Source organism: Saccopteryx bilineata, chromosome 3, assembly GCF_036850765.1.
Source record: "Saccopteryx bilineata isolate mSacBil1 chromosome 3, mSacBil1_pri_phased_curated, whole genome shotgun sequence".
In the NCBI taxonomy this organism is placed as follows: Eukaryota; Metazoa; Chordata; class Mammalia; order Chiroptera; family Emballonuridae; genus Saccopteryx; species Saccopteryx bilineata.
Window position 1 is genome coordinate 272,555,996 of NC_089492.1, and position 23,589 is coordinate 272,579,584.

At 42.1% G+C, this 23,589-nt stretch overlaps 1 protein-coding gene across 5 annotated transcripts in view; it reads left to right on the top strand.

The window, feature by feature from the left end:
• The window catches only part of EYA3 (EYA transcriptional coactivator and phosphatase 3), a 105,821-nt gene extending 83,190 nt beyond the window's left edge, over nucleotides 1–22,631 (top strand). For 4 of the 5 annotated variants that reach the window (XM_066269908.1, XM_066269909.1, XM_066269911.1 and 1 more), the window contains 6 exons: nucleotides 1,328–1,386; nucleotides 6,188–6,348; nucleotides 8,428–8,542; nucleotides 10,042–10,163; nucleotides 14,181–14,281; nucleotides 20,308–22,631. In XM_066269908.1, the coding sequence (XP_066126005.1) occupies nucleotides 1,328–1,386; nucleotides 6,188–6,348; nucleotides 8,428–8,542; nucleotides 10,042–10,163; nucleotides 14,181–14,281; nucleotides 20,308–20,388 (639 nt within the window). In that variant the 3' untranslated portion in view covers nucleotides 20,389–22,631. The remainder of the gene's footprint in view (nucleotides 1–1,327; nucleotides 1,387–6,187; nucleotides 6,349–8,427; nucleotides 8,543–10,041; nucleotides 10,164–14,180; nucleotides 14,282–20,307) is intronic. The other variant, XM_066269910.1, reaches the window with a different exon arrangement.
• The last annotated feature ends 958 nt before the right edge of the window (nucleotides 22,632–23,589 follow it).

A 23,589-nucleotide genomic window follows, 5' to 3' on the forward strand; every position in this document is an offset into this window, starting at 1 on the left:
TCTGACTGTCTCTCCCCGTTTCCAGCTTCAGAGGAATGCAAAAAAAAAAAAAGAGAGAGAAAGAGAGAATCAATCAATGAATGATTAAATAATTGGACAACAAATCCATGTAAGATAGCATTTTATAAACATGAAGTAATTCTTTTCCTTTTAAAATACAGGCTAGTTCTACTTAAAAGCCAGTTCTTCAACAAATTAATAGGGTACTAAACTTCAATACTTTTGTCTAAGCTCCACAATGCTTTAATCTTTCCTCAACTTCACATGTTGATAAGTTAGACATCAGTTTTTATTCAGCAAACATTTACTGAAAACCTACTGTGTGCCAATAATTATTGCCAAATTGTATTTGTAATGATTTTCTAGACATAGTCCTCACTCAGGACTGAAAGTTCTGTGAAGAATTTGACCTGAATGTGTTCCTGCCCCCCAGGTCAGTGGTTCTCAATTTTAGGGGGCATAAGAATCACCTGAGGACCATGTTAAAAATGAAGATTCTAGGACTTCACTCCCAGATATTCTGATTCAAGTAGGTCTGGGGTGGACCCAAGAATATGCATTTTTAAAAAACTTCCCCAGAGGATTCTGATGCAGGTGGACATTGCAACACTGCCCTAGCTGGTATCAGAGGAGTGATTCTGTTAGAGTTAGGCAGTGGGTGGCATTTTATGTCAGTAGTTTGAGTGTGGTAGAAAGAACCTTGCATTTGAATCGAAGGCTCTTCATTTTCTTTCTGTCATTCACTTGGGTAAATCATTTCACCTCATTTTTATAACATGAGGAGATTGACTTAGATGACCTCTTCCAAATACCAAGTTTGAGTTTGTAAATTTCTGTTTTAGTCACTCTCAGTTTTGATACCACACTCTACCAACATCTGTTTCATCTGTAAGAACTTATTGGATGCATGCTGCATATGGTCACTGGCCTAGATTAGAGGGATACAAAGGAGATGTCAGATGGGGCTCGGGCCATAAGAGGCCTTCAGTGTAATAGAACTTCCAGTCTAATATAGAACATAGACACACCTGACAATATAAGGGAGCTTGTGCTCATATCCATGAGCTTTTGGCAAAGTGAACTACTGAGATAAACACATAAATGAAGGTTGGGATGGTTAAGGAAGATTTTATGAAGGCTGTAGTATATGAATCAGGCTTTAAAAGAAGTTGAACAGCAAGGGGGTTGAAAGTAATCCTCCACCCGTAAGAAGCCATAAGGTATTTCATCATCCCACCATTGTTTGTGGTGTTTTTACAGATGTCACGGTGGTAATAGCACTTCTACTCACTGGACTGAAATAGTGTTTTATTTTGTCTTTTAACAGGAGTGTGACCAGGTGCATGTGGAAGATGTTGCTTCTGATGACAATGGCCAAGACTTAAGGTGATTAGAACAATGATGCCTTAAACATCGACACACCTTTTATGCACACGACACTGTCTGGGTTTAGAGGAAAACAAAGATGAATAAGATACAGCCTTAAAAGAGCTCACAATCTGTTGGAAGAGACACGGTTAACCACAGCATGCTGTATGAGGTGACGATAGGAAATGGGATGGAGCACAGGAACGAAAGAGTTCTGATGGGTCTGGGGGCAGGTGGCTGCCATATTAGAGCAGCCTTTATTTGAGTATAACCTTGAAGAAGGGTAACACTGATGGGATAAGGAAAAAGCATTTCAGAGTAAAGGGATATACTGGCTTCTCTTTGGTCAGATTTTCAGTCAGAAGTGTGCTTCTAGACTGGTTTTAGATACAGATAAGCATTAGGAATTTTACCAAGGAAACTAATTGTGGAGGTCTGATGGTATCAGGAATAGCCCTATGGAAGACAGTCTTAAACATTAGATCACAGTGAATGCTAAACTAAGGAGGTCTCAGTGGCAGACTGCTTTTCAGTCTCCCCATTTCTCTCTTAACTATTATTTTCTAGCCCAGTAGTTTTAGTGAAGAACAATCTAACAATACTTAGCTTATATTTATTTAAAGACTTTCATAAAAAAGACTGTCGCATCTTTTCTTGTTAATTTGTTTCTTTTTTTTCCCTGTACTTTTCTGAAGTGAGAAGCAGGGAGGCAGAGAGACAGACTCCTGCACGCACCCAACCAGGATCCACCCAGCATACCCACTAGGGGGCGATGCTCTGCCCATCTGGGGCATTGCTGCATTATAACTGGAGCCATTCTAGTGCTTGAGGCAGAGGCCCTGGAGCGATCCTCAGTGCCCAGGCTAACTTTGCTCCATGGAGCCTCGGCTGTGGGAGGGGAAGAGAGAGATAGAGAGAAAGGAGAGGGGGAAGGGTGAAAAAGCAGATGGGTGCTTCTCCTGTGTGCCCTGGCTGGGAATTGAACCCGGGACTTCCACACGCCAGGCCAACATTCTACCACTGAGCCAACTGGCCAAGGCCATGTTAATTTGTTTCAATCTTTAATTAATTTGTTTTCTTTACCTTTTTTTAGATTTTATTTATTCATTTTAGATAGAAGCGGGGGGGGGGGGGGAGAAGGAGGGAGGAGCAGGAAGCATCAACTCCCATATGTACCTTGATGGGGCAAGCCCAGGGTTTTTGAACCGGCGACCTCAGCTTTCCAGGTTGATGCTTTATCCACTACGCCACCACATGCCAGGATAATCTTGATCCTTTTTCATAGACAAAAAGTTCTTCCCTGTGTCTATGCTAAAATTATTTTGTGTATCAACTCTTAAATATAGAGCAGAACTGGATGTATCACTTAGTAAGGACCTGGTACTGCGGTGCTGAGAAGAACTGAAAGTTTCACTTCAGGCGCAGCGTCCAGTTGCACATGTCTCACATAGCACAGCTGCGGAGGGCACTATTCTTAGGAGATTTTACTGATCTTTTAAGGAAAATGTCTGGTTTGAAGCAGTTTATGATCTGCTTTGAATCTTAAGGGTTTTTTGTTGTTGTTGTTGTTGTTTTGTTTTGTTTTGTTTTGTTTTTACAGAGACAGAGAGTGAGTCAGAGAGAGGGACAGATAGGGACAGACAGGAAGGGAGAGAGATGAGAAGCATCAATCATTAGTTTTTCCTTGTGACACCTTAGTTCATTGATTGCTTTCTCATATGTGCCTTGACTGTGGGCCTTCAGCAGACTGCGGAACCCCTTGCTCAAGTCAGCGACCTTGGGTCCAAGCTGGTGAGCTTTGCTCAAACCAGATGAGCCCATGCTCAAGCTGGCGACGTTGGGGTCTTGACCTTGGGTCCTCCGCATCTCAGTCCAACACTCTATCCACTGCACCACCGCCTGGTCAGGCTGAACCTTAAGGGTTTTTTTGTTTGTTTGTTTTCTCTCCTATATGTGGCTAAACAGTAATTATGCAGCTTATGTCTTGGCAGTTTTATTTTCTTAAATATACAATATCACATAACATATTGAACTCTATTTTGAATTTTTTAATTTAATTTTTTTTTTTTTTAGGGAGAGACAGAAACAGACAGACAGGATAGAGAGAGAGAGATGAGAAGCATCAACTAACTCATAGTTGCAGCACATTAGTTCATTGATTGCTTTCTTACATGTGCCTTGACTGAGGAGGTACAACAGAGCAAGTGACCCCTTGCTCAAGCAGTGGCCTTGGGCTCAAGCCAGTGACCTTGGGCTTTAAGTCAGCAACCTTTAGGCTCAAGCCAGAAACTATGGGATCATATTGATGATCCCACGCTCAAACTGATAACCCTACACTCAAACTGGTGAGCCCATACTCAAGCCATAGACCACAGGGTTTCAAACTTGGGGTCCTCTGCATCCCAGGTCGATGCTATATCCACTGCACCACAACTAGTCAAGCTCAAGCTTTTAAAAATCATTACTTAAGAAGTATTAATTCCTTCCAGCCTATTTAACTATATAGGCACACCTCATTTCATTGTGTATCACATTACATTTTTTATAAATTAAAGGCAAGACCCTCCACCAGCTTTGCTTTTTTGCAATATTTGCTTTATTCGCATATACCTGTATTAGTTATCTATTGTATAACAAATTACTCCAAACCTTAGTAGCTTAAAATAATAAATATTTATCATCTCAGCCTGACCAGGCAGTGGCACAGTGGATAGAGTGTTGGACTGGGACACAGAGAAGTCAGGTTTGAACCCTCGAGGTCGCCAGTTTGAGCACGGGTTCATCCGGCTTGAGCCCAGAGTCACTGGCTTGAACAAGGGGTCAGTTCTCTGCTGTAGCCCCCTGGTCAAGGCACATATGAGAAAGCAATCAACAAACAACTAAGCTTCCACAACAAAGAGCTGCAATGAAGAATTGATACTTCTCATCTCTCCCTTCTGTCTGTCCCTATCTGTCTCTCTCACATACACATAAAAAAATAACAATATTTATCATCTCATAGTTTCTGTAAGTCAGAAACTTGAAAGTGACTTAGCTAGGTAGTTCTGAATTGTACTTTTTTTTTTTTTAATTTTTTTTTAAAATATAAAAACAGTTAGAAATACAGGTAAATTCAGCAACCAGTGTAGACCAGTATAGGACACGCTACTCTCTTCTAAACATGGTTCCAAGAGAAAGGCAGTGATAAAGACTGGGAAGTTTATTGTTTATTACAAGGGAAAAGAAGAAAACTTTTTTTTCCTTTCAAAGCCATCTGTGCAGGTGGTAGGTTTTTAAACTATACTGAGTCAATGATGCAGATAAACTACCCTTGGGCCCCAGTCCTAGAGTAGGTACAAGATTGTGGGGGAGGGCCACTGGCCTTGTCTGATGCTCTGGCTGCCAGATTAGGACAAGTCCCCTTAACCATTAAATATATTTGGTTCCCGGCCTGACCTGTGATGGCACAGTGGGATAAAGCATCGACCTGGAACACTGAGGTCGCTGGTTCGAAACCTTGGGCTTGCCTGGTCAAGGCACATATGGGAGTTGATGCGTCCTGCTCCTCCCCCTTCTCTCTCTCTGTCTCTCTCACTTCTCTCTCTCTTAAAAAAAAAATCAATAAATAAAAGAATGCACTTTAAATATATTTAGTTCCCAAGAAAGCCACTGTGAATTGTACTTTTAAGATTGAAATCAAGATATTGGATGAAGCTAAAATCATCTGAAGGTTTGTTTGGAGCTGGACGACCTGCTTTCAGCTCTCAGCTGTGGCTAATAACAGGAGGCCTCAGTTCCTCACTGTGTGCCTCTGCGTGGGTAGCTTGAGTGTTCTCATGTGACAGCTGGCTTCCTTCAGAACAAATGCTCCAAGACAGAGCAAGAGAAACCTAGTCTCTGAATTCTTTCTATGACATTTTATTTACATTCAAGTACAGTACATACTCAGTGGGAGCAAGATTAGAAGAAAGAGAGGGGTATTAAAGAATTTTTACCTGACCAGGCAGTGACGCTGTGGATAGAGTATCAGCCTGGGATGCTAAGGACCCAGGTTTGAAACCCCAAGGTTGCCAGCTTGAGCACAGATTCACCAGCTTGAGTACAGGACTGCCAGTTTGAGTGTGGGATCATAGACATGACCCCCATGATGACTGGCTTGAGCCGAAAGGTCGCTGGCTTGAGCAAGGGGTCACGCAGTCAAGGCACATACGAGAAAGCAATGAGTGCATAACTGAGGCGTGGCAACTAAGAATTGATGCTTCTCATCTCTCTCCCTTTCTGTCTATCCCTGTCTGTCCTTCTCTTCCTGCCCTCTGCTTAAAAAAAATTTTGGCACATTTTAAAGCCACCACAGTGAACCATGAACTTTAATAAACTAGCCAACAGAGCACTGAAAGAGAACATCCCCATTACCTTACTATTAGTATTTTGGGTTACTTATTTTCATTATTTTTTCACTTTTTTTTTTTACATACTATAGTTGCAATCATTTTGTATGTACATACACAAAAATTTTATGTCCTTTTAGTTTTTCACTGTAAAATGTTCTGTCATTAATGAAAGGATGCTCTATTTCAAGCCAACCTCTATGGGATTCCGGTGCTTGAATTGTTCCTACCTCTCTTTACCTACTCCTCATCCTTTCTTTGATGGAAGTAATAGAGGTATGACAGAGGACTAGTGAAAGATGGAGTCTGACATACAGGGATTAAGGAAAAGATTCTCAAAGCCATTAGCCTTGGTGTCAGGTGCCACAGATAGGACAGAGAATCCTGGGTGGCAATCATCCAAAGCCCCATGTGGTATATATTTTCATTTTCATTATCCTCTCTTTCTGCAGCAACTACAGTTTCTCAACAGATGGTTTCAGTGGCTCAGGAGGCAGTGGCAGCCACGGCTCTTCTGTAGGTGTACAGGGGGGTGTGGACTGGATGAGGAAACTGGCTTTTCGTTACCGGAAAGTGAGAGAAATCTATGATAAGCATAAAAGCAACGTGGGTGGTAAGTGTGGCATACAACCAGTCTGATTTTCTATTTCCTTCTGATTTCCTGATTTCTTTTCCAGATATTTCTTAGGAGTCCTGGCAGCTGCTTATGAATTGAATTGTGCCACAGTAACATTTTCATTCTGTATTTAAAAACATGGAGGTTTGGTTTAAAACCCTTTGGGGAGGAAGCTCTGCATTTCTCATGGAGTTCTCTTAGCATAACTTTGCAAACTTCTCTTACTCTTTTTAGATAAATGCCTTTTTAAAGGAAATGTGTTCCATTGATCACATTTGATAATATATTTTATTCTGGAGTCAAAACTACTGTCAATACTGGTTAACAGGTTGCCGTATTTTTTTTTACTAATATATCAGGACAAGTCACATAGAACTAGTAACTCAGTTTATAGTGGATGGAAAACTAGGCCTAGGAGTATAGGTTGGCAGTATCTGTGTGTTGTGATTTGAAGGACCTTGGGAATTCTTTCTACTTATAAATATCTCATGTCAGATGCCACCAGGCCCAAAATTTCTATTGTTTGGAATTAATTAATGATAGATGTCCAAATTCAGAGAGACATTAGATATCTAATCCTAATTCCGTATTTTGCATTTGATTTCCATCATGAAAGTAACAAGGACAGTTACCGTAGCAAGTTAATGACCTTCCACAACTGGAATCCACATCCCTTAACTCTTGGTCTACTTTACATTCATGCAGTTCTTTTTTTAGTAATACACCCTTATGAGAAAATATTTAAAACTACAGTATGCACCATTACCCTCAAATTTCTACATACACACAAAGTGTTGCATAAGTTTCAGGAATTCCACGAACTGCCTAGTCAAGAGAACCCTCCTTCCATACCGCGCCACCACTTTCTGTGATGCAGAAAGTGAAAATAGAACTTTGAAGGTTAGTTTGGTTCATTTCTGTTACTGCCTTCCAATATCAGGTAAAAATCACGGGCATCTAGGCTTTGGGGATCTAATTTAATTATGTGGTTCTTTCTCTGCCTAGTTTCTCTGGACCTAATTTCCTGAAAAAAGTAATATAACCCTATGTGAGAATCCCCTAAGCCTACCCTGGGGAACATTTTTAAAGTAACGTCCACCTGTATTTTGTAAAAATTTTGAATTATTAAAGTGCCATGTCTTATTAGTTAAGTATATGACATATATATATATATGTTGGTTTTGTTTTGTTAGGACTATCAAGAGTCATTGAATTCTAGGCTTGCATTATGAAACCTCCAGTCTGAAAACAAATTATACACAGTTGTAGTCCTCATATTATTGTAGTTCTTCTATTTTTATAGAATATTGGTAATAGACTATAGGATTTCTCTTTTTATTTTCCTTAAAGAAAATTCAGGGGCTGATTTATTTTTTGAATATTATAACTCAAGTGTCTTATAACATATAAATTGTTCTGTTGTGCTTGTTTGACCTTAAGTAGTGTTTAGTCTCTTATCAGCTAGAGTTGTTTTAGAAGTAAGTACAAAACAAATAAATGGCGTTCAGAGAGCTGGTCATTCAACCTGGAATCTCATGTTGACGTGTTGTGAAAGAGGTAAAAGCAGAGCCACCAAGGGAATAGTGTATGATGGTGAAAAGACTTCTGAGACCAAAAGCCACTAATTTTCCGTGTAGTTTTGGCAGCCCTTTCCTCCCTGGGTTCTGGTTTCTTTAGAAAGAGATTGGAAATGCTGCAGACTCTTCCAGCTATAACATTTGTTTTTCCTCCTTTGGTTCTGGGTGGAGGTCATGTCTAAATCATTGCTGCTCAAGGTATGGCCCACCAGTCTGCACACTGTACTACTCATTCATGATGGAAGAGCTTGTTGTCAGAATTTAGTCAGAGTTTGATCAGCTGATTTTGTTGTTGTGCCCTCTAGCAAAATACTCTTATAAAGTCAAAAGGCATTTTCAGTAGGTGACTCTAGAGTTTTACTAAGAAGAGAAATATATTATCTCGCTAGAGTATTTCAATGGCATACTCTTTCTGATTTGAATTTGAAGTTGTTTGCTCAATGTTATCAAGGATATGTTGTTAAGTGATATGTACATGTGTTTGCTTTTATTCCCAAAGGCCTTCTCAGTCCCCAGAGAAAGGAAGCACTGCAGAGACTAAGAGCAGAAATTGAAGTTTTAACAGATTCCTGGTTAGGAACTGCATTAAAGTCCTTACTTCTCATCCAGTCCAGGTATGAACGTGGTTTTTTTAGATCTCAGCCTTTCAGAGACACACTCTTTCCTACACTCGTCTTAGACAGGTCATTCCCTAAAATAGCATTTCGGATAGGGGTGAGGAGTTTAAATGAAGCAAGAAAGTATTTAGATCAGGCAGGAGGCAAGATCATTTTATGCTAACAATACACCTTATAGTTTTAAGAGAATATATATGAAAGCCTTTTTCTTTCCCTTTATTTTTTGCTCACAAAATTAAAACTCAGTAACTCCAGCCCAGGAGATGGGCCTGATGACATCAAAGAATATATATAGGAGCCTGACCAGGTGGTGGTGCAGTGGATAGAGCGTCGGACTGGGATGCGGAAGGACCCAGGTTCGAGACCCTGAGGTCGCCAGCTTGAGCGTGGGCTCATCTGGTTTGAGCAAAGCTCACCAGCTTGGACCCAAGGTCGCTGGCTCCAGCAAGGGGTTACTCGGTCTGCTGAGGGCCCACGGTCAAGGCACATATGAGAAAGCAATCAATGAACAACTAAGGTGTCGCAATACGCAATGAAAAACTAATGATTGATGCTTCTCATCTCTCCGTTCTTGTCTGTCCCTATCTCTCTGTCTCTGTAAAAAAAAAAAAAAAAAAGAATATATATACAAATATATATCCTAAGTACAGAAAATATCCTAAGTACAGAAAGCTACAAAGAAATGAACTAAAACCTACTGAGGAAGGCGGGATTTAAAAGAAAAGGATATATTAAGCAGATTAAGGAGATTTCAGCTTGAAGCTTATAATGGAAGATAAATACCGCCATATTCGTACTGATATCCCTTACTGCTTCCTTCCCTAGAGCAGGATCTCCAGATCTATAACCTGATAGAGCAACAGTAAAACAGACACCGAGGTTATTTATTGAAGTATATAAAGGATGTGTGAAATTAATGTGCATTCTGGAATCTATGTTGCTGTTGAGTAAAGAGCAGAGAGGACTTAAATCTATCTCATTTAAGGGCTGATTTGCATTCAGATGAAATAGCACTGTAGCTGAAAGTCTTTGTCCTCTGTTTTCTAGAGAGTGATGTCAATAACTGGGTTGGTGGTGATTGCTAACAAGTGCAGTAAGGTGAAGTGGTCGGAGGGAAGTAAGGCAGGAATCAAGTTGCTGATGTCCTCACTATAGAATCTCTGTCCTTTAATATGGAAACTAAATAGACTTGAAATAATCAGAGCAATAACTGAACACTGGCACTGAAAAAATAGCATACCAGGCCCTTTAAGATTTTTGTTTCCAGAAAATCTTTTTTTTTTTTTTTAATTTTAAATGATTACAGCTTTCCAAGACAATCAGCTCCTCTTTTCTCTTTATATATTTTAATTGAATTTATTGGGGTGACATTGGTTAATAAAATTATTCTATAATATAATTTTTAATAACTAGATCATAAAGAGAAGATCCATTTGAATACTTGCTCTTGCTTGGTTTGGTTTTACCTTTTTCTTTTCCTTCTTTCTCCCTTCTAGAAAGAATTGTGTGAATGTTCTGATCACTACAACCCAGCTGGTTCCAGCTCTGGCCAAGGTTCTTCTATATGGGCTTGGAGAAATATTTCCTATTGAAAACATCTATAGTGCTACCAAAATTGGTATGGTTTCTATTCTGTTTCTTGTCACTGGTCTTACAGTAATATTTCCTGCTTAGGATGCACTTACTATTTACTAGTTCCTTTGTTAATGTAACACGCACAGCAGGCTTCCGATATTACTGATGAGGCTGTCCAGACGTAACAGTTATATAGCTTCACAAGACTCCACAGATAGGAAGTTATGTACACAGGATTCAGATCCAGATTTGTGGGACTTAAAACTTATCATGCTCTTTTCCTTTATAATATTTGAAAGAACATACTATCTAGTTCAGAAATCTACTTTTGCCTCATTTTAGATTTTCTTTTCACAGAGATCTGCAGTATAGTATAATAGAAAAGTCACTAGATTATAAAAATCAAGGACCAAGCTGTATATTTTTAAAACGGTTAAACCCCTCACACCTGCTAGGATGGCTACTATCAAAAAGACAGAAAAATGCCAAGTGTTAGTGAAGATGTGAAGAAATGGGAACTCTTGTGTACTTCCAGTGGAAGTGGAGAATGATGCTACTGCTATGGAAAACAGTATGGCAGTTCCTCAAAAATTAACAATAAAACTACCATATGGTTCAGCAGTCCCATTTCTGGGGATATGTCCAAAAGAATTAAAAGCAGGATCTCAAAGAAATATTTACATACTGTATTCATAACAGCACTATTCACAGTAGCCAAGAAGTGGAAGCAACTCATATGTCCATTAAATGAATGGATAAATAAAACGTTGTATATACATACAGTGGGACATTATTCAACCTTAGACGGAAACAAAATCATGTCCCATCCTGTCCCATCCTATCTCATTTGAACTTGGAAGACATTAAGATTAGTAAAGTAATCTTTTGTCTTTTGTATGGTTTCTATTCTGTTTCTTGCCAATGGCCTACAATAATATATCCATATAAAAAGACGTTCTATGTCTTTCACTTACATACAGTACCTAACATAGGCAAATTCATAGAAACAAATTGGAATGGTGGTTAACAAGGCTTAGGAGAAGGGAAAATAGGGAGTTGTTTAATGGGTATACAATTTCAGTTTTATAAGATGAAAAAGTTCTGGAGATAGGTTGTACAACAATATGAGTATACTTAATGTTACTGAAATGTACATTTGAAAATGGTTAACATGGTAAATCTTAGATTATATAGTTTTTTTTACTACAATATTTTGAAAAGGCAAAAAAATAAGGATGGCTCTGGCCGGTTTACACAGTGGATAGAACGTCAGCCTAGTGTGCAGATGTCCCAGGTTCAATCCCCAGTCAGGGCACATATGAGAAGCAACTCTCTGCTTCTCTTTCCCTCCCTCTCTTCATTCTCTCTCTTCCCCTCTCGCAGCGAGTGGTTCGGTTGGTTCGAGCTTCAGCCCTGGGCACTGAGGATAGTTTGGTTGATTCGAGCGTCAGTCCTAGATGGGAGTTGCCAGGTGGAACCCAGGATCTGGTTGGGGCACATGCGGAGTCTGTATATCTCCCCTCCTCTCACTTAAAATATAATAATAAGAAAAGCCTGACCAGGTGGTGGCGCAGTGGATAGAGTGAAAGACTGGGACGTGGAAGACTCAGGTTTGAAACCCTGAGGTCGCTGGTTTGATCACGGGCTCATCTGGCTTGAGCGTGGGATTACTGGCTTGAGTGTGGGATCATAGATGTGACCCCATGGTCACTGACTTGAGCCCAGAGTTGCTGGCCTAAGCCCAAGGTTGCTGGCTTGAGCAAGGGGTCACTCACTCTGCTGTAGCCCACCCTCCTCTACCCCCTACCCTGGTCAAGGCACAGATGAGAAAGCAGTCATTTAACAACTAAAGTGCTGCAACGAAGAATTAATGCTTCTCATCTCTCTCCCTATCTGTCCGTTTCTCTGACTCTCTTTGTCTCTGTCAAAAATAATAATAATAATAATAGTAAGGACTAGCTCCCCCATTTTCTGGAACTTTCCTTAGACAAATTTATCTCCAAAACCTCAGTTTTCTCAGTAAAATGAGAAACTAACAGAGATGTGGAAATCAAATGAGACTGTATGGAAAGGTACTGTTTAACCCCTAAAAGTGTATTCAGTACCAAATACAGGCACACCTTGTTTATTGCTTATTGTGCTTCATGGCCCTGGCTGGTTGGCTCAGCAGTAGAGCAAAGGTCTGGCATGTGGATGTTCCTGTTCAATTCCTAGTCAGGGCACACAGGAGAAGCGACCATCTGCTTTTCCACCCCACCTCCTTTCTCTCTCTCTCTCTCTCTCTCTATCTATCTATCTCTCTATCTCTGTCTCTCTCTTCCCCTCCTGCAGCCATGGCTCGAGAATGGTTCGAGCAAGTTGGCCTCAGGTGCTGAGGATGGCTCCATGGCCTCACCATAGTCACTAAAATAGCTCAGTTGCTGAGCAACAGAGTAGTGGCCCCAGATGGGCAGAGCATCACTGGGTAGGGGGCTTGCCTGGTGGATCCCAGTTGGGGCGCATGCGGATGTCTGTCTCTGCCTCCCAGCCCCTCACTTAATTTAAAAAAAAAAAAAGAATAAAAGTAGAAGACTTATGAGGGTTACACAATATTCATTGGTCTTACATTAGGGAGACAGGAGAAAGCAAAGCAGGGAAATCTCTGAGGCTGGATAAAAGCAAATGGAGAGACACACTTCTTTTATAATGGTGGGTACAGGACTGTTAACATGTATAGTGCGTGGAGATGGTCTGTGGACAAGATAACAGTGTGGTCTCATATTCTGGTGCTGGTGGTTTGTGCCTTCGAGGAGTCTGGAAAAGATGATTGTTCTGTCATTTCAAAGGTATGTTACCATCTTAGATACACAAAGCCAACAGTTTCAAAGTTAAAGACTGGCCTTTGTCACGGAAACTACAAGTGTAAGACATGACTATCCTCCATACCCTGCTGTTAGTTAGGATGTACCAAGCAGGATTTCTGAGTTTGGGTATGTAAGTTCTTGTCAGTTGTGATATGGACATCTTAGATTTGTGAATTTGTACATTTATTACAATTTTCCAGCAGATAGCAGGCAAGTGCCTTGAGAAAGAAGCACCTTTTATCCACACAGGAACGTGGGTGTTAAGTCACTGGATCTGGCAAGAAGAAAAAAGGAGAAGGTTAATGGAGCATGATGAAGAAGGAGCAGAGTTAGGACCTTGGTTAACAAAGAAGGTAGCAGAGGCAGGGAAATAAAGTTTAAGAGATGGTGAAGGAAAAGCAAGCTGCAAATAAAAAGTAGTATCAACTGTGCCTGTTTTAGGTGTAGGTTGCAGATGGGATAGGAATTTTGACATATTGTCATATATCTAAAAACAGTGCAGCAGATTGAAATCACGCATTTCCCAAGTTGATGTCAAGGTCAGTGATACCGTATCTCAGTTGCAGTTACAAAATATAATAGGAAATTCCAGATAGGACAAATATTGCTGCCATATTCATTGGTACTCTGGGGCTCTTCCCCCTCTGAAAGACCTAAGTCCAGGACTGTTTATGGAAAGTGGAGAATGGAGGGAAATGGCTGTCTGTCTATTTCTTATTCCTAACAAGAGATCAGGGCATTATGCTCCCACTTCCTTTTTCTACACTAAAACAGTTTCCCTCAGAAATATCCTTTCATCATGGCAAAATGTCCAGAGTCAAGACTTGAAGTCAGAAGCCCAAAGTACAGTTAGTTATAAGCTTGTTTAGATCTGGGGCAAGTCACTAGTCCCATTTTATCTGTTAAAAAATAGGGTATGGTACTCATCTCACTGGATTTTTTTGCGAATTAAATAAGGAATAATTTGAAAACTGCTCTGTAAGCTGTGAAGTACAGGAGATGTGGAAAGGGAGGTGGTGTGCACAGTTCTCATGCTGCCTGGCTACTCAGCCTCCTATCTGTAGACCCAGAGGGCCTACTCCCCACCAAGCAAACTACAGGGGCTGCCACTTATTCCATCTAAGCACAGGCTGGTAAACCTAGCAGCAGCCCTTTTCTTTGGTGTGAAAAAAGGGTAGGGCAGAATGTCCTGATAGGAGATTGCTTTCTCTCATCAGGTAAAGAGAGCTGCTTTGAGAGAATTGTGTCAAGATTTGGAAAGAAAGTCACATATGTAGTGATTGGAGATGGACGAGATGAAGAAATTGCAGCCAAACAGGTAACCATGGTAAAAATAGTCTGTGTGTGCCTTACCAGGCCATGGCGCTGTGGATAGAGTGTTGGCCTGGGACACTATGGACCCAGATTCAGAATCCTGAGGTCGCTGGCTTGAAGCCCAAGGTCAGTGGCTTAAGCAAGGGGTCACTGGCTCGGCTGCCCCCCACCCTCGTCAAGGCACATAATGAGAAAGCAATCAGTGAACAACTCAGGTGCCGCAAGTATGAGTTGGTGCTTCTCATCTCCTTTTCTGTCTGTCTCTCTCTTTTTCTCTCTCATAAAAAAAAGTCTATGCGGGAATGCATCCAGCAATTAGGAAAATGGTATACTCAAATCTTAGCAATCTGTTGTGTATTTATAGTGTTGTTTCCCTTCGTCCTCTTCCTCTCCCATTTTTCTTTAAGAACAAGGGTCATTTTCCCCCCCAAATGGGGTTTTCCCTGTAAGTTGTTAGATCTTCCCACTCCCCCTCCTAATGCCACTCAGAAATCTTTTTTTTAATTGATTTTAATTTATTGTGTATACATAGATTCTAGTGTTGCCCCGAATGTATCCCCCTCTCCCATATTCCCCTCAACATCTCCCTTGCCTCCCTCCCCACAGTGCCCTCCCCCCTTCCCTTCAGGTTTATCCCCTCCTATCATCCCCTTTTCCTCTGTCCTCTTTTCCTCCGATCCCTTTGATCCCTCCTCTGTCTCAATTCCATTCCTCAGTTCACACTGTTCATTGGATTCCTCAAATGAGTGAGGTCATATGATATTTATCGTTTTCTGCCTGGCTTATTTCACTTAACATAATAGTTTCCATGTCCATCCATGTTGTTGCAAAAGGTCAAATTTCCTTCTTTTTCATGGCCCCATAGTATTCCATGCCACTCAGAAATCTTAAACTCTGAACCCTGCTACAGGGACCCCATCATTGAACATGATGTGGGACCCATCTTTCATCTTCATCAGAAAGGGCAGTGCCTTTTTTAAAATAATCATATTTTTTATTTTGAAGTAGATATAAATATATTATCTGTAAAAATTTTTGTTTCTCCACACTTAAACACTTATTTTTCTAACTTATTTTAAACTCATCACTTTAAAATGAAGCACTTCAGTGGGATTCAAACACTTTCTTTCCCTCCCCCACCCCAAGTGAGAAAGAAGGGAGGGGCAGACAGACAGACTCCCGCCTGCGCCCAACCGAGATCCACCCACATGCCCACCAGGGGGCGATGCTTGGCCCACAGTTGCTCCACTGCAATCAGAGCCATTCTAGCGCCTGAGGCGGAGGCCACGGAGCCATCTTTGCTCCAGTGGAGCCTTGGCTGTGTGAAGGGAAGAGAGAGATAGAGAGAAAGGAGAGGGGGAGGGGTGGAGAAGCAGATGGGCACTTCTCCTGTGTGCCCTGGCCGGGAATCGAACCTGGGTCTTCCACATGCCCAGTCCACGCTCTACCGCTGAGCCAACCGGCCAGGGCCAAACACTTTCTTTTTAAATTTGAAAATATGTGTGGTACCTTTCAGTTGTTAAAATAGTTAATTGGCAGTAGAAAATGTAGAAATTTACTAATTTTCAGTAAAAGCTTTTGAATAAGTGAATGGAATTATTAAAAACTAAGTATTGTATCTGCATTTCTTTGAGTTATCTTTTGTTTTTTTAAATAACCAAGTATCAAAGTAAACTGAACTTAGAACTCAAATACCAAAAAGTAATAACCTGAGATTTTAAAAAATAATTATGCATATTCATTTAGCACATACCAAAAAATATTAATAGTAAAAGCAAAAAGGTTTTGTACCATTAATAAAATAAAATTATTTTAAAAGCATTTCTTTATATAAAATGCTTATCTATATTTTATAATAGAGTGACTTATAAGTATACAAAATATATAATAATTAGATATATTCTTGAACATATTACTCAATCTGAATCCGGTATTCTCATCTGTAAAATGAATGGTTTTGATTACAAAATCTGCTTCACTTGCTTGAAAATTCTTTGATTTTATACTTCTAAGCCTAGAGATGCTTTTTTTGGCCTCTATGTCTACATTTTTTAAATGATAATATCGGGTTTCTTTTTCGTGTTTAAAAACATGTTAAACTTAGATTTTCTTTGTAATTAAGACAGTTCATCTGTGGGGAATGAAAGAAGAATTTTTTTTTCCTGTATTTTTCTTTTTTTATTTATTTTTTTTTTTTTTGTATTTTTCTGAAGCTGGAAACGGGGAGAGACAGCCAGACAGACTCCCGCATGCGCCCGACCGGGATCCACCCGCACGCCCACCATGGGGCGACACTCTGCCCACCAGGGGGCGTCGCTCTGCTGCGACCAGAGCCACCCTAGCGCCTGGGGCAGAGGCCAAGGAGCCATCCCCAGCGCCCGGGCCATCTCTGCTCCAATGGAGCCTTGCTTGCGGGAGGGGAAAAGAGAGACAGAGAGGAAGGAGGGGGGCGGGGAGTGGAGAAGCAAATGGGCGCCTCTCCTATGTGCCCTGGCCAGGAATCGAACCCCGGTCCCCCGCACGCCAGGCCGACGCTCTACCGCAGAGCCAACCGGCCAGGGCCTTTTCTGTATTTTTCTGAAGCCGGAAACGGGGAAAGACAGTCAGACAGACTCCCGCATGCGCCCAACCGGGATCCACCCGGCACGCCCACCAGGAGGCGAAGCTCTGCCCACCAGGGGGCGATGCTCTGCCCCTCCGGGGCGTCACTCTGTTGCGACCAGAGCCACTCTAGCGCCTGGGGCAGAGGCCTAGGAGCCATCCCCAGCGCCCGGGCCATCCTTGCTCCAGTGGAGCCTCGGCTGCGGGAGGGGAAGAGAGAGACAGAGAGGAAGGAGAGGGGGAGGGGTGGAGTAGCAGATGGGCGCTTCTCCTGTGTGCCCTGGCCGGGAATCGAACCCGGGACTTCTGCACACCAGGCCGATGCTCTACCTCTGAGCCAACCGGTCAGGGCCAGAAGAATTTATTTTGAAGAAAGAAATCACAGAATCTGCTATGAGTTAATGATAATTTAGAAGATTCTAGCTTTGGAGATTAGGAGAAAGGTGATAGTATGGGCAGATTTCTGAACATATTAAAAAGATGCCAGTTTGTGATAACAGAATGTTGAGCTCAGTTGCAGTAGTTTAATTTGAAGTAATTTTGATATATTCAGTTATGATTTTTCTCGACTTCTCTATTTATTTTTATTTATTCATTTTAGAGAGGAGAGGGAAAGACAGAGAGAGAGAGAGAGAGAGAGGAGAGACAGAGAGAGAGAAGAGGGGGAGGAGCTGGAAGCATCAACTCCCGTATGTGCCTTGACCAGGCAAACCCAGGGTTTCGAACCGGCGACCTCAGCATTTCTAGGTCGACGCTTTATCCACTGCGCCACCACAGGTCAGGCCTCTACTTCTCTATTTAAAAATAAATCACAGATTAGGGGAAAATATAGATTGCTATCCTAATGAGTAAAGATCATGTACCAATCAATAGAAAGAAAAACACACTTCTGATGGGGAAAGACAGTGGCCAGGAATTCACCAAATGACCAGTAACCATGAAAAATGCTCACCCTCATAAACAGTATAAGAATGTGAAATTAAAATAATAACTTGTGCCTGACCAGGCAGTGGCGCAATGGATAGAGCGTCAGAGTGGGATGCGGAGGACCCAGGTTTGAGACCCCGAGGCCGCCAGCTTGAGCGTGGGCTCATCTGGTTTGAGCAAAAATTCACCAGTTTGGACCCAAGGTCGCTGGCTCAAGCAAGGGGTTACTCGGTCTGCTGAAGGCCCACGGTCAAGGCACATATGAGAAAGCAATCAATGAACAACTAAGGTGTCGCAACGAAAAACTAATGATTGATGCTTCTCATCTCTCTGTTCCTGTCTGTCTGTCCCTGTCTATCCCTCACTCTGACTCTCTCTCTCTCTGTAAAAAAATAAAAATAATTTAAAAAGCAAAAACAATAACTTGTCATACAGATGATCAGGATAGGCTTTAGGTGTAATTATGTTGCTTCTTTGGAGAAATGGTTTTTCTCTCTTAATTAGATCTGAGGCCCCTGCCGGATAGCTCAGTTGGTTAGAGCATTGTCAGGATATGCCAAGCTTGTGGTTCAGTCCCAGGTCAGAGCACACACAAGAATCAACCAATGGTGGCATGAATAAGTGGAACAACAAATTGATGTTTCTACACCACCCCCCACTTTCTCTCCCTCTCCAAAAAAATAAAATAAAAATCAATGAATTTTTTTTGTTGTTAAAGAGAGGGACTTGAATAAGCTTCGACTGTATTTTGAAGCTATGACTGTGCTCTGGCTTACAGAAATGAGAACCTGGGAAGGGGAGAGGTTAGGAAGCCTGGTTAGAACACAACAGGTTGATAATGACATAACAGATGGGCCAGATATGTGCTGAGAAGAGCTGACAATTGGAGGAATTAATGATGACTGCAGCAGGTAAAAAAGATAATCTTTTGCAAGCTAAAATGACATAACTCATTTCTGAAGATGCAGAAAGAGTGAAATATATCTCCTTAATCCAGTAGCCAGGATTCATTAGCACAGGAATCTCAACATGTCTAGAGAAGTTGAGAAAGCACCAGATAAATACTGAAAAACACCAAAGGTGCAGAATCTTAAGTACTTAAGTACAGAATTTAAAGTTTATTATCTACATTCTAATATCTAATAAATGGAATTTTGTTTGAAAATCCTAAAGGAACTCTAGGAATTCAGAAGAAAATGATAGATCCTGTTAAAGAAAAAAATAGGTGCAACAGCAGAATTTGTTCAATTCTATTTGAAATCTCTAGAAATTAAGGAACAAAACAATGATCAAGTTTCATTTCACCAGCTTCCTATTTGTGATGCATTTTATAAGTCTTAATCTTCACAGTAGCGGTACAGTTAATTTTCTACCTTCTGCATATACTGCTAACTATGTGTTAGCTTAGAATCCACCTGCTAATCTAACTGAGTAAAGCTTAGAACCTAAGGAATGCCTTCTCATTTTGCGGGCTGAAATTGTTGAAGTCGTATTACCAGACTGTGGAAAGGGGAGGGCCTAAGCTCTTATTTGTGTATGCTTTAGAAAGGAAAAAAAAATTCTAAGGAGAATCTGAACCTGACCTTCAGGGTACTTCCTTGTATCATCTGTCTACTTGGAGAGGTAGTGACCTTCATTCAGAAGCATTTTGTGTGAACATACACAAGGATAAGGAGGCTGCTTAGCAAGTATCCTATCCTAATTTGGGGTTGTCCACACTGTTAGGATGTTCCACCTTCCATGGAACTTAAATTTACCTAACTTTCATATCTTGGTCCTAGTCTGGCACTCCAGAGCACAATGTAACGAGTTCTGCTTCCTCTTCTATATATTAAAAGCCTTTTAAATGTTATGTATGAACAGCAAGCTAGAAAAAACACTAAGTTACATGGCAAAAGAACTGTTCTAGAACTAAAGAATTCCTGATCATTTTTAACCAGTTTGAACAAGATGATCAGTAAAGCTAGTCTCCTTCAGCTTCATGGAACATGGTTTCTAACACTTGCATTTGTCAAGCCTTTAAAAGGCTTTCAGAATAGCACATGGTATTCTGGACATAACTCTGACTGCATTATGTAATGAGATTATTATTTCCCAGATTTTATGTTCTTAATCTTGGTCATGGAAAAGATTTGAGCCTTGTAGCCCTGCAACTTATAGGAAATTGACCATTTGTAAGAAAATGTAATATTAATACTCATTTCTTATATGGAGATTTTATTTGATCCTGAAGACCCTATGTAGTAGCTAGAAGTATATCTCTCATAAAAGGACAGAGTTACTACTGGAACTTAAGAAAAATCTCACATTTATAGTCTTGTCCTATGGTGTACAAAGTCCTGATACATATGCCTTATTGGATCCTTACGACAGCCCCATGAAGTAGGCAGGGGCAGAGAGGATACCAAGTACCTTGGGGAGAGATCTGTGGAGAAAGGGGTTTGGTTAAGTAGAACCTCCCAAAAAGTTGGGGTAATAGCAGCTATCCCTGCTGTCTTTCAGCACAACATGCCTTTCTGGAGAATCACAAACCATGGAGACCTGGTGTCACTCCACCAGGCTTTGGAGCTTGATTTTCTCTAAGAACTGGGATGAAGAACCTTCCCTGTGAGCTCCTTTTCACTGCTGAAGGGAGCTGGAGACCAGAACCTACTGGGAACTCTCTCTCTCCGTGGAATACTGGCGAGAACACAATCAGAACCAACAGCTGCAAGGGATGAAGCTTATTTTTGCTAAGAGGGAGCTGCAGCCCCGTGTTCATCCTCGTGCAGAAGCTGGAGACAATTGGACTGAGAGAACAATAGACTCACTGCAGCTAACAGTGCTTTTAATTCTTCTGTTTTTCTGTTTTATTTTGTTTCAAAAAATGAAGAGAAAAAAAAAGGAAATTCTTGGGGCAGTGTTGCACTCTTCATCCATGTCCTGATTGAGAACTGCTGTTAACTTGTTGGGGTAGGATAAATGTGGCAGACTTTTGTAATAACATCTCTTGCAGTCTTTATAATCTCCTTAGCTGTAGAACATATTCCCAGTGAATGTATATGTAATTTTTATAGGTAAGGGTCTGGTCTCTGAAACAGGTTTTCCCTCCTTTCTTTTTCTAGCAAGAAAGGGGTGTATAAAGTTTCCTTGGAAAATAGTAACTGAAATATCTAAAATACCTCTCTGTGACAGTAGCACCTCTTTAGCTGCTCCAGTGGTCTGCTCTCTAGGATGGTTTGTCTCCTATTCTTCCATCTCCTAGTTGGCCGAACTGTGGGGCACTGGACACTGATTAAATTTAGACTTTGGTATTTCCCATCCTTAGCAGCCTTAGTCCTCTTTCCAGTCTCTCTCCTCTTTTAACCAAATAGCACAATCCTGGAAACCCCTCTCTTAGACAGTAAATGCTAAGCCTTTAGCTTGACTCTTTCATTCAAAGGCTGTGTGCTGGGGGCTTACCTCCTAACTGGAGAGAAGGGACTAAGGCTTCTTGTGAATTTCTGCTGCTTTGGTTCTTGAAACGGGAAGGTTCACTTTCCTCTTGCAGAGAAGCACTCTTCCCCCAATAGACACTCACCCCACCAGCTTTCTCTTCTTTCTTAGTCATCAGCACTAGGCTCTTGTCCCTTTCCTGCCCTTTGTACTTCACAGCCACCTCCATGCAGCTCTGGCCAATCCCAAGGCTTTGGGCCCAAGAAGTCAAATTAAGTCAAAGAACAGGCTCATAACTACATTTTGGCCAAAACAACCAATTGTAGTTGACTTCCTTTGAAGCCCTTAAGCCCTGTGAAGGGTATTCTGGGCATTTATTCACCCAGATCTCTATTTGAAACTGAAGAGGAGATTACTGTGCTCAAAACCCAATTTTCCCATGGTACACCCTTCCTGTTTCTCAAATCTCATTCTAAAATGAGAAACCAGAAGCCAGAAAGACTTTTCTGTTTTAAATGAAATTGCTGGACCCCCATCTCCATGCCTAGAAACTTAATCGTAGGCCAAATGTAGGAACTTCTCCCAGCCTGACCTCTGGAAAGATTGGTGGGTGCCAGGACTGGTCCCAGACCCTGGTCCGACTGTGTCTGTGGATGCTTCATCCTTCCAAGACCAACCTGGGCATCAGCTTGGGCAGGATCTACTTCCTAGAGTTGAAGTTGTTTCTCCCAGGCTGCAGAGAGGGGTGATGTGTAAGCACCCCAGAGAGATGTAGTCTGGGTGCTCAGTAGGAGGCATCTGGGACCAACCCCAGCGATCCTTGTCTCCAGAGATCCTGCGTATCCATTTCCAGAGATACGGCAGCACAAGAGGCCAGACTCCTCCCAAGGCCAGGTCACTCATAGCAGAGAGAGGCTGTTGATACATTCCTTCAGACTGATTGAGAAACTGCTTCATGACTCCCAGTTTTAGTGAAGAGGTCTTTGGAGAGGAGCTGGTCAGTGTACATTACTTTGCTGCTTTGGCCTTGTATTCACTGGCGGGTGGGCGTGGGGGTTATATAGTCGGAGGCAGACCTTGCCTTGGCCTGAGTTCAACACAGTTGCCCAGACACAGTTGCTCTGTCTTGCTTGATAGTTGATCATAGAAGGCTCTACAGTGGTTCATTACTCTCAGGCTGCAAGCCCTCCACTCACCGTCAGTATAACTAGTGGTTTCCTGCCCTGGACATAGGCGACCCGGTTGGTGCTGTGCTTCAGGCCTGTGAGGCCGTGGAGTGGTATCTCCACCATGTACCCAGGTCCACACACAAACACCTCCTCCTCCTGCCCTCTGGGAGAAGCTCTTCGGTCCTAGAATATGACTTGCACCCCTTTTCAACGGCCTTTTCCCTCCTGCCCTGACTGCCCAGCCTAGATCTTTGCAAAAGGAACTTGAAATTGACCAAGAGAAGTGAGGAAGCTCTCTTAAGCAGAGCAGCCTTTGCTCTTTTCTGGCTGTTGCCACCCTCATTCAGAGGGCAGGCAGAGAAGGGGACCTGGCTCCTCTTTGCCAAAATGAATTGTCCGGGGAACACAGTGCTCTTCTCCCCGTTTTCCTCTTCCCCAGCACAGATCTGAAAAGGCAAGTAAGTGGGTAACAGCACCAGGAGCTCTTGGAAGCCAAGGGCCCAGGGACGCATGCTGGGGGTCCTTTTGTCAAGAGGGAGCCCTCTTTACTAGAGAGAGTCCTCATGAAATTAGGCACATGATGAGTCCTTCCCCCGCTGGGGACTGGTTCTAGCAGCTGGGCCTGCACTCTTCGTGATGAGGGCCGTCTCTACTAAGGAATATGGCGTTGTCACGTGTATCTTGGGTTCAAGAGGTAGCTTGACTTTCGAATGTAAAACTGACTGTGCCTTAGCATTACCCTGTCCAGTGCCCCTGGGGCAGCTGGTGGTGTCCAGGAGAACGGATTCCTGCTCCAGATTTAGATGCTTTTATTTGGTTTGGGGTGTTCCTGTTTCCTGCTCTGCAAGTGTGGGGGCCAAAGCTAGTGTCCCAGGAGTCTCGTGCCACAGCTTGTTTGCAGTTTACACAAACTCAGCTTTAAAGCTCCTGAGTGGAACCTGACTGGCAAACTCCAGCTGCAGCCTGTGGAGCTCCGGGATGCTCGGTCCCTGAACGGTGCCAGTGCCACCGAAGCCGGCGGGGAGAGGGGCAGAACTACTCCTCTTCCTAGGAGAGCTGCGGTCTCAGCCAAGGGGCGGTGAGCTTGGAGCATTCCTCTCCTCCTGCAGGAAGGGGCGAGGAGGGCCCCTCTGAAGCCAGTTTCTAGTTCTTAACACTGAATCGGTTTCCTTTTTCATCCAAAAGCTGGAACTCCCCAGAT